At 38.0% G+C, this 18,030-nt stretch overlaps 1 protein-coding gene across 1 annotated transcript in view; it reads right to left on the reverse strand.

Moving 5' to 3' along the window:
* The window catches only part of LOC103897022 (cadherin-12), a gene marked incomplete at its 3' end in the record, with an annotated part of 163,387 nt that overhangs the window by 27,464 nt on the left and 117,893 nt on the right, over positions 1-18,030 (reverse strand). The window contains exons 5-6 of the mRNA XM_009276971.2: positions 11,115-11,302; positions 1,917-2,170 (exon numbers count right to left, since the gene is read on the reverse strand). Coding sequence (XP_009275246.1) covers positions 1,917-2,170; positions 11,115-11,302 — 442 coding nt within the window. The remainder of the gene's footprint in view (positions 1-1,916; positions 2,171-11,114; positions 11,303-18,030) is intronic.

Consider the following 18,030-nt stretch of genomic DNA (forward strand, 5'->3'; position numbering starts at 1 on the left):
TGGTTGAGTCCCCATCCCTGGAGGTATTTAAAAGACGTGTAGATGTGGTGCTTAGGGACATGGTTTAGTGGTGGACTTGGGAGTGCTAGGTTAACGGTTGGACTTGGTGATCTTAAAGTTCTTTTCCAACCTAAACAATCCTATGATTCTATGATAAAAAGTGACCTGGGAGCACTTCTGTAGTTTGTCAGCATAAGGGGTCAACAGGTAGAGCAGTGAGACTAAAATGCAAGGGTATTTTATAATATCCCTGATCTTTTAACTGTAGATGGACATTTGGACACCCAAGTAATGATTTCAGGGTTAGAAAAGGTAGACATGGACACTTTAAAATGGCTTATGAGTCAATATTACAGTGAGCACAGTGTATGGAGAAACCATAATGAGACAATGATTTTTCCTGTGTAGTTGCAAATGTAGGATCAGTAACTAAAGCACTTGAGTCTCCTAGGAGGGTTTGTGAAAGAAAAAACTCTCACTGAGGAGTGGTTATGCATTCAAATGATTCTGCTGCCATATGAAAAACTGCTCAACAAGATGATTAAAGGCTTGCTATCTGGTTGCAAGGGGGTATAGTTTTCAACAGAATATTGACTTCAGTGGGGCTATATTCATAGGCTACCACCAGGGAAAAAGGTTCCCACTTCAGTCTCTGTTAGTGAAGGTTTTAATCCTTTGTCAGGGAAGGAATGTGTCACAGATTCGTGAACAAATTCATTTCTGTATTACAAAAGAATGAAGAATGTATTTAAAAAAAACCAGTAGTGAAACAAACAACATCAATAATAGTTTTAGGAATTAATTAACAGTGAATTGACGAAGCAGGAGCTAAACAGTCACTGTTGCACGTTAAATTTTTGCATATGATTACAACATAACATCTAACATGCTTATTGTACATTTTGAGAATATATGTACTGAGTCAAAATATACATAGTTAATAAACATGAATTAGAAACTCCAAATGAAATTTGTAGTCAAATATGCATGAATGTGTATGCACTTAGTAGACACTAGTGGCATTTTCCTGTTACATCGTAGTCCCATTTGATAAACATTAATATTTAAAGATTGATGACTTCCATTATATCTGCAATATTGCTCATGAAAGTCTGGGAATAAAAATATTTCCTGAAGTCAGGTAGGTTCAACATGAATTGGTACTGGAAGTATGTGTAATGACTGCCTACATCTTAGACCGTGTCTGCACAGGAGCTTCCTTATTGGTACATGAGTCTGGTTCACTTTATAGTTTCTAATGTGGCTGGAAATACATCAACAAAATCAATATATTACCTTTGTATAACAGCTCCCCTCTCCCTTTTATTTCAGGAAAATAAGCTATACCAGTAAATGAGAGGTTTTACTGGCAGGGGTTTACTTCTGCTGAAGTCTGCTGAACACAGCCATGTTAGTCAGCAATCACATCCCCACAGCCTTGGCCAAGACAGATGTAGTAATTATTTATTGAAGCATTTGTTCTTTGCCAGATGTAGAGAGTGAGTGGTTCTTGTGAAAGGGGCGGTGCTCACTGTCACCCATTGAGGTATAACACAGACGTAGCGTGTACAACCTCCTTTTTCACTACTGTACTTCAGAGCTGCTTTTGTGGAAGACACGAGGCAAAACAATGTTTTTACTTCCTTAGTCTGATCACACCATCTCTGAAGTCACGTCAATGCATGGTAGCTTATATGATCTGTATGATAAGAAGCTGTCAGCACTTAATGTATTTTTCCAGATAACCCACACAAACTAGCACCTCTTTTCAATATTTTTCAGAGCAGCAGTTATCTGTTACAGTGACAGACTTGGAACATTTTATATCTTCTTACTAAGCTCTTTGCCACCGAGACTGACTGTCAGCAGCGCTTTGGGTTGTCTGAGAGTTATTGAAGGAGGAAAAGCTTTCTTACCTAACCGAGCTGCTGCCAGCATCAAGGTCTTGTGCTGTCACTGCACCTATAATGGTCCCCACAGGCGTATCCTCATAAACCTCCATTGTGTACATAGGCTTGCTGAAAACTGGAGGTTCATCCATGTCCAGCACATTTATCTTCACAGTGGCAGTATCTTTGAATGGACCCACCGAGTGAAATCGATGGTCAAGATGGAGATTGGAGGCCTCGACTTTGAAGGTGTATGCCTTTTTTGTTTCAAAGTCTAATGGCTGTAGAAAGAACAAAAGCAAAACATCAATTTGGCTAAAAATTAAACATTGCAAAATCACTTTGGTAAGATTACTCTGATATAACTTAAGATGCCTTTGGTGTAAACTTCAGCTCCTGAGCTAATTATCTAAGCTTGTTTTGGAGTTCGTCTCATGCTAAGGTGGTTTCTGAAATAGGCCAGATGAATCATACCCAGGAAATGACTGTTTCTCCACATCAAAAAAATCAGGATGACTGGCATAGATGTAAACAGTTACACTGTAAATGTCTGAAGTTAAATGAGTGAGGTTCATCTCTTGCAAATGAGCTGTGTGCAGGTTAGGCAGAGATTTGCATTCACAACTCCCATGCACAGGCAATCAGCTGTCTCTAGCTGATCCTGTTCCTTAAACAGAAAATTTCCATTTCTTTTAGTAGGGAAAGCTTTCAGAGGACCATGACAATGATGGAAATGAGCCCAAATGAAAACTCTGATATATACCAACGGGTCAAACCAACTTCAGATGTGGCTTGGAATGTGAATTCAAATTTGGTGTGAACCAAGTTTTTCCTGTAAAATGTCTATCTTAGTAGTGAGCTGCTATTCGCGCCATATATTTGAGCTTCACGTGTGTGGAAAAATGCAGACTTTAACTCTGCCTTATGATCCTAGGTGTAATCCATGAAGTCTTGAAGGCAGCATAGCAGCTTTTGTGTACCTATCTGGGTTTTTGATGGAAATGCATCCTGCAATCAGATTGTTTTGTTGTGGTTTTCTGTCAATGTACATTGATTTAGTGCCTCTGGGTTTACCAAAGTAATCATCTGAAAAACCTTAATGCAGTCTTATTTAGTTGAAAAGACACAGAAGCTTTATTTTCAGTTAAAGGGTTTAGCTGTACTAGCTTTCATGTTCTTTTTAATGTTACCGACAGTCTTTTCCTGATGTCTGGGTAACACTGGCACCTAGTGGTTTCTGCCTATAATTGTCAAGTTGGAAATTTTCTAACGGGAAAGGCTATGCTATCTGGAAAAGAGAGCAGGATCACAAGTGTATGAGCACGAATATTTCAATGTCTGTCATTTTTTTTTTTCCCCCCAGCCATCATTATGGCAGTGTTTCCAGTCATTTGTCACAGCTAGGATAGATTTAAATTCTGCCATTTTCTGTCCTTATCACAACAGGACATAATTGACCAGATGACTGGCTGTTATAAATTGAAGTAGCTCCATTAAAATCAATAGAATTACCTTGACTTACACGAGCTGAACAACTAGCATAATGATTTTAAATCCTTATGAAAGACTTCATAATTTTAATAGACCAGATGGTCAGTCTTTTCTGAGTTGGGGATTTAAAATTAGCCATCCAAGTCTATATACCATAGAAATAATCAGGCTTGAAAGCCAAGTACTGCTAACCAATCCACTACCACATGAAACCATCCTCCTACAGACAACACTCGCAGTAAAAGTCAGTATGAGTTGCACCTTCATGACTGGACTGACAGAAGGAAGAAGAAACTAAGGCTAAGAACAAACAGACAAAATTAAGTGTAAAAGATCTTGTGCCCTAGTAGTGAAAAACTAAGCTGTTGCCTTCACTACAGATGGACATGCTGCTTCATTATCCAAATTGTTGTCACACTGTCTTTTCAGTTTCTATACTACTCTTGTTCATTGTTACGCATCGCCAAAAAAATTTCCCCCAAACAAACAAAAAACCCCCCACAAACTCTTCTCTGGCTGATCATATAAGTTGTTAACACATTTTCAAAAAATATATTAAGGAGAGAAAACCTTGAGTTTAAAGAACCAGTCTGGAGTGGAAAAAGTCTAACTATGAGAGGTTAAGCTAGAGATATATGATTAAGATAGAGAAAGCAGGAAATCTAAGCTCTCAATTAAGTAGTAATTCTAACAGATGCCTATCTTTCATACTCCCAAAATTGCATTAAAACTGTTCAGACTGGCTCCTGTGATAGATGAGTATATTTGTAGATAGATGTGCTAATGGAAAGAGCCATAATCCATGCGGTCCTTGCAGGCTGCCTTTCAGTGAGTTACTCTTCAAGGCAGCAGTACCAGATCACGGTTCTTGGCCGGTGCCCAGTCACCACTTTCATGATGCAAGGGGAACAGAGTCCTTGTTTGGGAATGGACAGAAAGAAATAAGATTTCAAGCAACTCTGTGTATTGGTGTGCTCAGGCTGACATATTTTACTGCAGAGCTACCCAGAAGTCAGATAAAGCGGCTGCATTACTTCTCCCCTCCCAGCATTGTGGGGCAATGCTATGGTATATTTTTGAAAAGACAGTTTGACCCCAAGAAAGGAAAATGTTTTCAATGTAACCTCAGAGCAACCCATTCTCCCTTTCTGTCCTCCTGTGGGTCTGATGATAAATACAGTTAGAGGTTAAACAATATGCGACCAATGCAAAGCACAGATGGCACTCAAAATAAGAGACAGGCTGAAAGTGCTGAGCCATTGTCAGAGAAAGAAATCAGTGACACACTCCCACAAAATAGCAGAATTTAGCCTTTTAATATAAGTGAGGCTAAACTGCAGCTGAAACCTCTGTGGAAAGATGGGAAATGTTGCAAATGGTAAACCTAGGATTTAACTTGAAGAAGAAAAAGATTTCGTATAACATATATCATGCAGCAGAAGAGTATGGTTTCACTGTATTGTGTGTATGGGGAGTCCATGCTACAATCTCCTGGTCAGTTCTGGTCTTCCCAGTTTTGAACAATTGAGCCATATAGATAGCTATTGACAATCTCAAATTTTGGCATTTGTCTGATATGCCCGGAGTCTGCCTGAAAACAGAAGACTTGACTGTCTGCCTAGCTCTCAGGCAAAACATTCTGGATTTTTAGTTTTAAAGGTGTTAAAATAGCATTCCTTTGTATTTCTTTTTTTTAGTAGATACCACTAAAATCTGTGAAGGAAATGAGTGGTCCACACAACATTTTAGCCTTTTTTTTTTTTTTAAATCATATTTTGCTGTTACATAATAAATGTCTGACAGTGCTCAGTCCTATTTTCATTTAAAATCTGGAATGCTGATAAGGGTACAAACATAGCAGAATGTTTGAATCTTACAGAAAAAAACTGTAAGATTATTGAAACGTCTTTCAATTAATCAGATTTTAATGAAATGACTTCTTAAAAGTGTTTTTTTTTTTTAAATAACCAATAGAAATATTTATTACTTTTATAAAAATAACTATATTCAGAAAGCTAAGTTTGAATAAGGCTTTTATTTTACAAAAGTTACAATTTTTTCCACAGTAAACAGCATTTTTGCTAATATTAAGGCAATGTCTTATTAACTGTGAACTATTCAACAATTTGAGGAATATTTCTAATTGATATTCCAAGTACCACTGACAGAATAGATGTATTTGGCCCCCCTACTGGTTCTTATCTGCCTTTTCCTATGTTGCAGTTACAAGCTGCTCTATATAGTTGCATAGTAAAGCACTATCAGCACATACAGAGCTGTGTGCAGCAAAGGCATTCTACAAATCCCAAAATCAAATAACACATACTGACAAATCATAGCACTGCATGATGATGCAAGTGTTGCAAGTTTATCTTGCAACTCTGGAAGTACCACGAATGGACTTGTTTAGTATGACTAGGAAAGCACATAAACAGCTCTGTGTTAGAAATAAACGTATTTTGAAATATTATTATTTCCCATATTCAAGGTAGAAGTTAAGAAATGTTACTATATAGATGTATCTGTATCTAAATTTATATATCTGATAGATAGGTGGATAGACAGAGAGAGAGAGAATTAAAGAACTGAAAGAAAAAAGAATTGGCTGAAAGATATAATGAATTCTGATGAGAAGCATGGCAAGGGTGGAAAAAGAACTATCCTGTCAGTTTATTCTGCTTCACAAAGAGGCAGGACCAGAAACTCCAGAAATTTCTGCTTTTTATCCACACATAAGAGATACAACAGTACGGTTTGTGATACAGACTTTCATGATCCACACCTACAATGATGGAAAGGCCGTATTTTGGGATGAGACTGTAAGCCCCAGGACACATGGATAGTTACAGACAGTAGCACTGGGTTGAGAGGAAGTGCATAGTAACTTTGGCTTGTCTTCAAGTGCATATTAACACAGGCTTGTGCAATTGTAGAACAACTCTGTGTCATGTGTGCCTGCCTCAAAACCTGGCAACACTTTCCCCTTGAAGATGGGTTGTCTATGTATTTTGTGAAATACTGCCATCAGACTATTTGCTGTGCATTGACACATTTCAGTAATTGCACTTCTGCACTGGATTTTGAATAGCATAAGGAAATAATTGGTATTATAGAGCAGGTTCATTTATTAAAGCAATCTCCAGATCAACCAGGAACATTCATTAATTACAGAGATGAGAATGCACAGTAAAAAATGAGATCCATAGGCCAAATCTACAGCACTTGCTGCCAAATTTGAAGTGAGTGTTTCAAGATTTGATGGGAAGTGGGCAAAATATATGTATGTCCTGTATCTGGAGAAGGGAAGAAGCTGACCAATGTCAGGGTCAGAGCAGCTGTTTTCTGCTCTCAAGCATCTTACCTGTTTCTGCCTTTCACTGTTCCAGGAAAAAACAAACCCAACGGCTGTATCTGCAAACTGCAGAGACTGAAGACCTCCCCTTCCTCACTCTTCCAGTCATTCTCCTCTGTGGCTGCCATGGTCTTTAAAATTGCGTCTGCACCTGGGTCACCACTTTCTGCCCGTACTGAAGGACTGAATATCACCTGCTCTTCCTCAAAATGTAAACCCACAATTCCCACTCACACAAACTCATGACTTACGATTATAGGCAGACAGTGCCTATGCACACACCTGCAGAGGGTATTCCCTGCCTCTGGAGAATGAAGGGGTGGGGTCAGCAGTCTATACAGTCTTGATAGTAAAGCAAGTAGTAGCAATAATGCAATTCTGTCTGAGGGACATCAGGAGTGTGCCTTATGCTCACTATTACAATGTACAGATGCTATCAGACTGCTCTTGCGTTATAGCAATGTCCCAGCACGACATACATGGGCTGTCCCATGAGCAAGACAGCTCAGCTTAGTCAGCAGTCAAACTTCTACTTGCTGCCTCCAATTAAAGGCTTTTTAAAAGTGGCCCCTGAGGTTACAAGGAAGCATACGCTCCAAATACCTCCCTGCAGCTACTGGGTCTGTTCATCGTCCCCCCAGTTTCTGTTAATCATCACTGAAGTTACTGTTTCTCATCATGCAGTGCTATGTCCTCCCTGACATGCTGTGATTTCATGGATACAGCTTTGTCACCTGATCAGTTAGCAGTGGTACACGGCTTACAAAAAAAAAGATGCAGATGTTCCCTGAGCTTCCACTGACCCACATGGAGAAGCTCACCCAGTATAGTGCAGCATGTAGGATCATACCAGGTGAAGCCTAGAAACAGTCTTTTCCTGCATTTTAGTGACACTCTGCACAAATTAGTAAAGTAATGTCTGAGCCAGACTCAGTGCTTGAACCCTGCTCAATTTCTGGATTATCTCATGCTGAGCCAATTAAGAGGCTCCTGCACACAATGGGCTTGTTCTATAAACTCATCCTTAGTTTAATAAATTTAGTGCCAACTGTTCAGTGAAGCTTGGATCCTTCTGTTTTCCTTTTCTGTTGGGTGTGGTCATTAAGGATTTCTTACCAGTTTCAATGAAATCGGGAGCTTGCCTGGGACTGACACATTTTCCCTCCATACCTGGGAGCACTGCTCCGTGCCCCACCTGAGACCACTACACTCCCGTACAAAGGAGATGGTCTCTTCTGTCACCCTGCTTCTTGTAGCTTACACTCACTGTAGTTTGCTGAAGCATTAAGGTAGGATGACAGATACTATATAAATATAAAATCCAAGAAACACTGTATTAAATAGCACCAGACAAGAGAAGAAATTGGTCATTTTATTCCTAATATAGTAATATTTCTTACTCTTATAGAGAACTGTATGCAGCACTATCCTAAAGCCAGACATTTCCCCCTCTTTTTACCGAAACTATTCTCTTTTTTTTTTTTTGAGAGGAAGCTATTACAGTACTAACCACACAGTGGTGCTAAATAGCATTTGGATCATTTCTTTAGCAGAATATAAGAAAGCTTTTCCATTTTTAATATATGTAAATAGCACAAGAGTAGTAGTAATCAAGCTTATATTGGATCATAGCACAAAAATAAATTAGCAACCAAAACAGATTGTTTAAGATGTGCACCTTGTCCAGCTGTAGCTTTTTGTGCCCATTTAGTGTCTGAGAAGCAGAGAATGGCCTTTTGCCTCCGCCAATGCACCTAGCGTGCTGAAAAGAAGTTTGGCTTGTGCAATTTTTTATCATCAAATGTATTTTCCATCAAAAATAAATGTAGTCCAGGAAGGCTTCATTTTTCTACATTTTGATAGAGAAATATCTCCATTTTTTTTACATAACAACAGAACAAAAAAACCATCTAGGCAGTGACTGACAGTTTCTGGCTGCAAGAAAATTTTCAGGAAAAATAAAAGCAAACTTTATAAATGGTTTTGAAATGGCTCAACACTGAATTACTGCAGCACTTACAGCATCAGAATATGCTATGATACAGAAAAAAGTGAAAACATGGCACTTTTTATTAGTGGCTTTGACAATTTATTATTTATAATTCATAATTGAAACTGTTGGCCCTATTCATTCACCAGCTTTGATTTAAAGGAGGACTTAAATGCATACCTAACTTAAATATTTGTGTAATCCCACAAGGTTAAATCAGTGTTTGGAACACCGTGCAATGTGAAATTGCTTCTGTGCAGACAAACGAATATTGCTGTTGCAGGCTTGTACAGTACGGGTAGCATGCATTTTAATAGGTGTCTACAGAACTGTGAATGTCCAGCACTTCTGAAAATCAGAAAACTGCAACCCATGAAAACACATTTATATTATTACAAGCGTAGAGGATATGAAAAGACAACTCAGTGAACAGTATCTTTAAGAATCTGGATTGCTCTTGTTTGACATGGGATCTAGCAAGTGGATGGATTTTGGATGATTCCAAAATGTCTTAAAACACTTGGATCATTTAAAGCTCAGTGAATGGGACCTTTTCCCTAAGAAAAGTTTTGTGAAGGGCAATGTGTAGGGTCTATATAAAGGCATTCTTTGCTGGACGACCTGCATGTTGGGTTTATCTTCTTTCCCCACTGCTGCATAGAACAAAGCTGGCATTCCCTGACCTTCACAGCCTGTCACTGCCCCCAGGCTCACTGCAATGAAGGAGATTAGAAGGGATTAGGATTATATTTTTTCCCCTCCTGTTCAGTGACGGAGATCTATCATTTACATTAGGCAACACCAGCTGATGTTCTGCTGTTGTAAAAGTGCCCTACACTTTCAGATATGCCTTATCTTGTTACTGAAAAGACTAAAGAAATGCAGCAAAATACAATGACCAGCTCTAAAGTATCTGGATGTCGAATTAGTTATGTCAATTTTTTTTTTAATTAGTTGTTCAATTAGATATTATATAATTCTCCATATAGCAGTCTCAAAAGTGGCCAGGTATTTTGTTTGTGCTGGTCCTAAGATAACTGTACCAGGCAAATTCATATGTGGATGCTCTTCATCAGTAACAGATATTATATGCATACTGCTTGAATCTGCATTGCCAATTTGAATGTTTTGCCTATACAATCAAATATATATATACTTAACCATAAGTATGGAAAAATTCCATTGCTGTGTATAAAACCAAGCAGCACAGCTGAGGCTTAGGACTAATCCAGGGAGAACTGAATCACTAAATATGTCACTAAAACTAGCAGAAGAGTAAGTGACTTGACATCATCTGGTCCTTTAATGCACACATGGATAATTTTCTATTTCCCGGGTCAAGAGGCTGAAGCCAGGAATTTCGTTGTTAGAATGAGTATAATGAAAATATAGATCCGTGGTCAGAGCCGGGGGAAATTTAAGTACCTAAATTCTAAATTTTATTGGAACTAAAGCTTCTCTTAATACACATGTCCAGAACCCTTTCCTTCCCAGACCCTTCTGAAGTGTTCTGAAGCTCATAGATGTGTTTATTTTACAAGAATTACACCTACAAGCATGAGCTGTCTATGAAACATATCCTGGCCTTTCAAAATGAGCTGGTGGTTCAGTTTTCTTTCTACTAAACAAGTTGATCATTGGTGTACGTGTACATGCCTGGGCTCAGAAGACAACTGTTGGTTAAAACATGACTGTCCCTGTTTTGGATCTCTCCTACTGAGTGCTTTAATCACTAAATTCCAAATCACACTTAACCTTTCCATCTTTGGAATTCATAAATTCAGTACTCTTAAACTTATTCTAATACACTAAAGCAATATCGACAGCTGAGATGCAGGGTGCTCCCTTGCATGAATACATGTTAACCAGCTATTTGGGACACTATTAGGAGACTGGAAGTAGGACATGTTGATTTGCAACCATCTGGGACTCCTCTACCCTGAGTAAAAGCTCTGTTCACCACAGTACTGTACAACAGTTTCATTATTAAAATAACAAACAACATCAGAATTTTAAAAATGAAATGCTTATGAAATATATTATTTCAAATGTAAAATACAGCTCTCTCATTCCATGCTCTGAACTGGAGCATTTTTCATACATTTTTAGGTGGAAAACTTCCCATAAAAGAGAAATTATACTTTCTAGAAAGAGATAAGAATTACTCCTCTGCCATTAAAACTGTCATTATTTGTGAAAAGTCGTACCTGATTGTACATGAAACGAAACACTAAACTCCAATTTCTTTTAAGACTAAGATCACGACCACAGATTCTAATAAAGATACAAACTACTGTGTGTTACTTATGAGGTATAATTGCACAACATTTAATTCTCTTACCTAGTTTCTCACTTGAGCCATAGGTACATACACCCCATCGGTGTCACATACCTTTTTCAGTTTGATGACTCCTTCTTGGGTGTTCTCATCTGTTGTAATGTCAAACAAGTTTCCTCCATCTCCTGGAACTATGTTGTACTCAATTTCTGCATTTTTCCCAAAATCAGGGTCCACAGCTCTTATCCTTCCAATAGCAGAACCAACGTGAGAGGACTCAGGTACTTTTAAATGGAAGATACCTGTGACAAAGTTGTAAATAGTTATTCTTGGGATTTCTTGATAATTGACATAGTATGTCTGATAAAAACCATGAAGCCTGTGCAAAATAAACAGACTTAAATCATCCAACTAAAATCATAAGATCAAAACAACAAAGGATTAGAAAAAGATATACATATTTTACCCACTGAATATGTTAATTTCCCCTAGTTTCTAGATTTTGTCCAGTGCAAATATGAGAGCCATAGCATCTCTATCCCTTGAGATATCTATCTATATTTCTATCCAATTTTACCCATACAGTTAACTGTTTTGAATTAAATTCTACTTGTAGACAGTACATGTTTATAAGCATTTTCCTCCTTCTATGTTTAACAGTTTTTAGTATTTGAATTTTTATTTTGTTTGTGAAAATATATCTATGCATTTCACAGTAGTTGAAAGGAAAAATTCAGCGGAAAAAGGATTTCCACCCATTTCTGTAATATTCAGTATTATAATTACATGTACAAATCCTTACTAAAATTTCAGCGCTAAACATAAATTTTTAGCTCTGCGCACTTTTATTTTCAGTTTATTTACTATTAGTGGTAATAAAAGTTGAAAATTAAAAAAGAGAAAATTACACACTTTTAAAATAAGCATTACTACTGATATGTGAGGACAAAATGGTTTCATTCAGGGAAACAGCTATGTTGAAAAATGTTAGACATAATAGTTAAAAATAGCTAAAAGAAAAGGTCCAAAATACTTTGGGTCAGCCTTGACTTTGTCGGCATCAGTAGCAGCAGGCCTTAGTTTACACCACCACGCCCTGGTTTATTACACCGCTGCTGAAGTCCCTGCCCTTCCTGTTCAGCTGCACCTCTCGCTGGAGTTGTTATTTTGCACAGCTGGTAGCGAACACCACCGTGGCGAGTATTTCCAGTGGGCAGGTAGTGCTCGCCTTTCTTCATGCAGCAGCCTTTACCGTCAAAACCGCCGGCAGCTTTTGGAGCTGATTTCAGCGGGTCCGGGGTGTTTGATTTGCTTCTTCCTGGCTCTGCACAAAGCTGGTATTTGCTTGCCCCATCAGCTGCACATTTCATTTTCCTGGGTCATCCTCCAATAGCTCTCACAGAGCAGTCACTTCAGCGCAGGAAATCATTGGCAACGGCCTTCTCTGTTCCTCTACATGTGAATACGTAGGAGGAAATTTACACCTCTTTTTCAATAGTATAACAGGACAGGCATCTGTGACTAGTGGGAGGCATATTAGAGGGGTGTCTCGGAGATTTTCTCCTGGTAGTGGTTCAGTCACACTTCACAAAATAAGGCTCTGAGAAGTTGTCTATCATGTAACAGCAGGATAGATGACTTTCGCATCCAGCCGCCGAATTAAACAGCAAACGCTGCTCCCTTTTGTTATCACCTTACAATGCATGCTGTGTCAGCTTTTTCAGCTTTACAATACTTCCAGGTGAGGAAAAAAAAATGACATTAGCACTGATAGATTTGGAGCAAACTTACTCTTTTGTGAGCTAGTAGTTTGGGCTATGGTACCTATATAATTGCCTATTTGATTGCCTCTGAAAAACTGAGTTTTGTCTGCTTCCTCCTTCTGTCCATCAGTATGCAAAGTATATCTGAAGGCAAAACTTGTTTTATTTGTTTGAGAAAATCTCTGTAAGTAAAGTCTGCTTGTGTCAGCATCCACATTTGGACATCACCATGTGTGGCTTTGTAGTACTCGTTGACTGAGCTACTAAGGATTGTGCAATTATCATTTCACTATTTTTTCCAAGGGAACATACTAAAGGAACCTTTCCTTCTTCTTTTTCCAAAGGAATCTACTAAAGGAAGCTTTATTTTTTCTTCTTCTTCTTAACAGCTGGAAAGGAGCACTATGGTGCATATTATTACCAAGACAGAGGAGCGTCAGCTATTTCTTAGTTGTACTTCAGCGACTCTGAGTAAAGAATAAAATTTTAACATGGTATGCAGGACACAATCACAAATCCTCCTATTATCTAATATCACTTACAAATATGCATATTACTGGGTCTCTGCTATGCAAGTTATTCAGAAGAAAAGGGATCCAAAAGGTCTCTGCCTACACTTGAATCTTATATTATATTTCCATAACATAGTTCTAGCCCTGATGCCCAGGTCTTTTACAGACACTTACGTTGTTATGACAGAAATCATTGCTGCAGTGTTTGCTCTTCACAGCCATAATTTTGGTGAACATAAAATGTAAGAGTGCATGATAATGGATTTTTCCTTCTTTGCCTAGCTGATCTATTCTTAGTGAACTGAAGAGCACTCAGATTCCTTAAAACAAACATTTCTCTATAAAATACTGTACCTGGCTGTAAAGCATATGGGACTTAGATGAAGTCAAAGAAACGCTACATTACTCATTTCAGATTGTTTAGGCTTTTATCAGTTATTTTCAATGACTTGGCATTTCATCACTTCCAGAAATTCAACAGCAATAAAGATGGGGTCATTCAGATTAATTTGAAACTCTAGAAGTAATCTCCAACTCTGTCAGAGTCAGATCTCTGAAAATGTAGTATGTACTTACATTGCCATCGTCCTCCTATAATAGTATCTTTACAGAATATGGAAGCTGTTAATGGTGCTAGTGTGACAACATACTTTCAGAATAAAATAAATGAAAACAAATAATGTATATTGTTGTCACCAGTAAGTGTATTGATTTATTTCATGGTGACAGTGTGATCACGAGAATGTTACCAATAGAGCTACCTGATAAACGCCAATTACATGCTGCCTGAGATTCTGAAAAAGACGTTTTCTCCTGAAAACTATCCTTTTTCTATCCGTAAGGCATGCTACAACTTGATAATTCTTTATAAACACTATATAACTTACATAAAAACATTTGATTCAAGCTTTTAGACTATACCTCAAAAAAATTATTTTTCTCATTGTATTTTGGACTTTTTTTACTGACTTTTTTTGTTTGGTAATAATTTCTCAATCAGTAGACTGGATATTAGCAGAACAGTTCTTTATTGGTCATGATACATAATGAAGCTGCTCATCTACAACTGGTTTTCCATATAAGCCCTCAGAGATTTTGTTGTCCATTTTGCCTGTATGCACTACTACCTCCCTTTGCTATAGAGGTATATTGAAACAGGCCTGAGTAATAGCCTTTTACTCCCAAAGGTCCTGAAAACCTTGTTCTCTGCAGCTTCTAGGAATGATGGAACAAGCAGGTCACAAACTTATGCAGCAGCTGGTTATGCTGCCCAAACAGTTCTGTCAAATTTTGTTGGTTGTCCCATGTGACTTCTCTGCCTACAAAAATCTTTCCTTCTACTTGCATAAATCTCTTTTAAAGGTATTTTCTAAGTTTGCTGCTGGCTTTTGTAAAGGATGAGTATATGGGAGGTACCAAAGGAGCAAGCCCTTACTTCCCTCAGACTGCACTACGAAACTAGACTCTGCAACTAGTTACCCTTTTGCTGCTTTCAGTCATGTATATTGCATGAGTGTCAGAATATTTTCACATATAGGAAAGCTAGTAGCCATACATATTGTGTGGTCAAGATTTTTCGCTCTGTTGTAAATGGAATTTTAAGGAAAAAAAAAAAAGTTATTTTTAAGGCCAAAAGTTATGTGCCAGTTGACATGCTTAACTTATGCAACATTTCACACTTAAATTACACTTAGAATTCAACCCAGAATCCAAAACTAGAGAAAGCCTAGTGATTATGTAGCTTAACATAAGCACTCAGGCATTCTTTTATAAAGCCTGTGTAGTCTTTATGTGACTCAAGGTGTGAAACTTCCTCGGAGTTTCAGGTTGAGCAGCATCAATGAGGATGATAAAAATGAATGAGTGGTGATGCTGTTCAAGGTTTTAGGCTGAAGTGACTGGTAGGGCGTATTACTCAGCCCCAAAAGCATTCAGGAAACTGGTGGAGGTGAGCTAACAACTCATACACACTGCCTCCAAGTTTCTAAAACAAAGATGGTTCCAAAGCACATAGCGGGAAGAAATCATAGCTAAGTGACAGGTAATCAGTCATATTGACTGAAATTCAGCACACATTTACAGTTCTTTTGACATGATTAGATTAGTTTTCGGTTTTAAGGCTCAAAAGCTGTTCTGGGGTTTGATTTTTACCTACAAAGGGTTTTTTTTGTTTTGTTTCTCCACACTTGCAGTTTACAGGTACACCATCACTTACCAAAAAGGTTTTCGATTCTGATGAGAATAAGAAATAAAAACCATCATTTCATCTCATCATCAAAACAACCATTAAGAAATAACCCAGGTTAGCATCTAAGGACTTAAGCTAAATGCATAATGGCCTTCAACCAAACAGCTGTAAATCCTATTTGAGCTTTTTTCTAATCTGTTACCATACATGTACTGTGTGTATGCAAGATTATCCTCTCCCGCTTTTTCTTTGTCTATATTTTTTTCAGTTATCTTTGGCGGCTGCCAAAGTATTGCATTGCAGTCAATCATGATAGCATGAATCTTATAGGCAACAACATTGAAATAAAATAATTTCTTTTTCTTCGATCTAAATCTTTAATGTTTTCTCACAAAAAAAAGATAATCAGATTACATATATTATAATATTCTTGTTAGCTTAAATTAACAAGGCCTTTCAGTTTTTATCCTGGTCAGGTTATAAGGGCACTGTTTTCTGTCTGTTTAGGAAGAATACAAAGACAACAGTTCATATTTACTTGCTGGTGTTTTAACAACAGTATAATAGGCAAAAGAAAGGATACTGTAAATACAAGCAGATACTCAGTATACTAAACCTGTTACATCAGCTACAGCTAATCAGCCTAATAATTAGCGGCATCCGATGTACGTGCTCCTAAAACTGGGAAGATGTGATTTAGCACAGCAGCGAATTATATTCGTGCCTCTCCTAGCTGTGGCTCTGTGCCCTGCAGGGGACTGGGATCCTGCAGAGGGAAGAGAAAGGCCGGGCTTTGTCACCATGTGCTCTGATGCAGGTCACGCATGACCTGGCATAGACTGGTAAAACTTCGGTTATGGCAAGGCTTCTTCCGTCCTCAAACCCACTGCTCTGAGTTAGGGTTTATGGCCTCATCAGATATGGCATAACCGTTCTTAAAAATTCCTGGTTCTCTGCTGTGGATCCCAAAGTCCACACCTAGCAAGAGCTACATCTCCCCAGACTGCGGAGATCCTGGGTGTTCAAGGGTCCCCAGTTCTTCAAGGGAAAATGAGCGGAGGCAAAACCCCTTTTGAGTTTGACCCTGCCCAAGTTTAGGGTAATCCACATGATGAAGCTTCCCCAGAGTTGACAGCTGCTGAGCCAGGACTCTAGCAGCCCCTCAGGTGAGCTAGCAGACTGATTTTTTTAGGCCGTCCTCTTTTTTCTTTCTCTAAAGGGAAAAAAAGTTCATCATACCTGGTATAATTTTTGTACACTGAAAAATTTCAGTTTAACCATTTGTTGTTTTTTCCACTGATAAGCTGTTGTGAGAAAGCTTTCTAAAAATAAACCTCCCCATCGCCTGTCAGAGACTCATCCCACAGAGCATAATATCCCCCTTGTTGGAGCAAGGGTTCAGGAAATGGGAAATGCCAGTTCATTTTCTCAGCTGAAGATATTCAGACCACAGCTTCTGTCTCCGCAGAGTGCTGGGTGTAGCAAAGACAATAGATAATATTCTGTTTAACAGCATAATGTAGAAATAATTCTAGAAGCAGTTGTTTGGAGCCACAGACACTCAGATGTGTGTGTCCTAATACCTAGGCAAGAATCATACTTAATATTTTTTGAAGAATCTTAAATTTTCCTTTGTATGGTGGCACAGCTTTACTAGGAGGGGAAGAAAATGCTCATATCTAGAACCTTCTCGCATTTATAATTAAGGGTTTCTCCTAGATGATATGGAGTTGAACTCTGACAAGCTGAGGAGACCAAATCAAGTTCCTGAGTAACAGCTTTGATCATGCTGTTATTTCTGTATAAGAAAGATCCCACCATTATCACTTACCCTTCCATTGGTCTTGCTATACAGAAAAGTGGTGGCTAAATGGTCATCTGTGCAGTCTGATTTGTCAATGTGTTCATGTGTTAGACAACGTGCGTCCTGGATCTCTGAGGGCTTATATGGAAAACCAGTTGTAGATGATCAGCTTCATTATGTATCATGACCAATAAAGAACTGTTCTGCTAATATCCAGTCTACTGATTGAGAAATTATTACCAAACAAAAAAAGTCAGTAAAAAAAGTCCAAAATACAATGAGAAAAATAATTTTTTGGGGGTATAGTCTAAAAGCTTGAATCAAATGTTTTTATGTAAGTTATATAGTGTTTATAAAGAATTATCAAGTTGTAGCATGCCTTACGGATAGAAAAAGGATAGAGAAAATGTCTTTCCTTTTTCAGAATCTCAGGCAGCATGTAATTGGCGTTTATCAGGTAGCTCTATTGGTAATATTCTGGTGATCACACCATCACCATGAAATAAATCAATACACTTATTCCCTCTATAAAAATTAAATTGCATGATATATGTGAAACATTAACATGATAAAAAGTATATTGCCAAGGATGGGACACTGAGTTTGTAATGCTCTGCTTAACATCTCTGCGCCTTAAATATCTTGCAGGAGCTTTTTCATATTTTCTTTATTACTCTGGCACAAAATATAATAACACATTTTTACTGCAATTCATTCATTCTTAAGAATGTGGTCAAACCATTTATTTTAGGATCTAAGCCAA

The sequence above is a fragment of the Aptenodytes forsteri genome, unplaced genomic scaffold (assembly GCF_000699145.1).
Source record: "Aptenodytes forsteri isolate BGI_AS27 unplaced genomic scaffold, ASM69914v1 Scaffold514, whole genome shotgun sequence".
Taxonomy (NCBI): Eukaryota; Metazoa; Chordata; class Aves; order Sphenisciformes; family Spheniscidae; genus Aptenodytes; species Aptenodytes forsteri.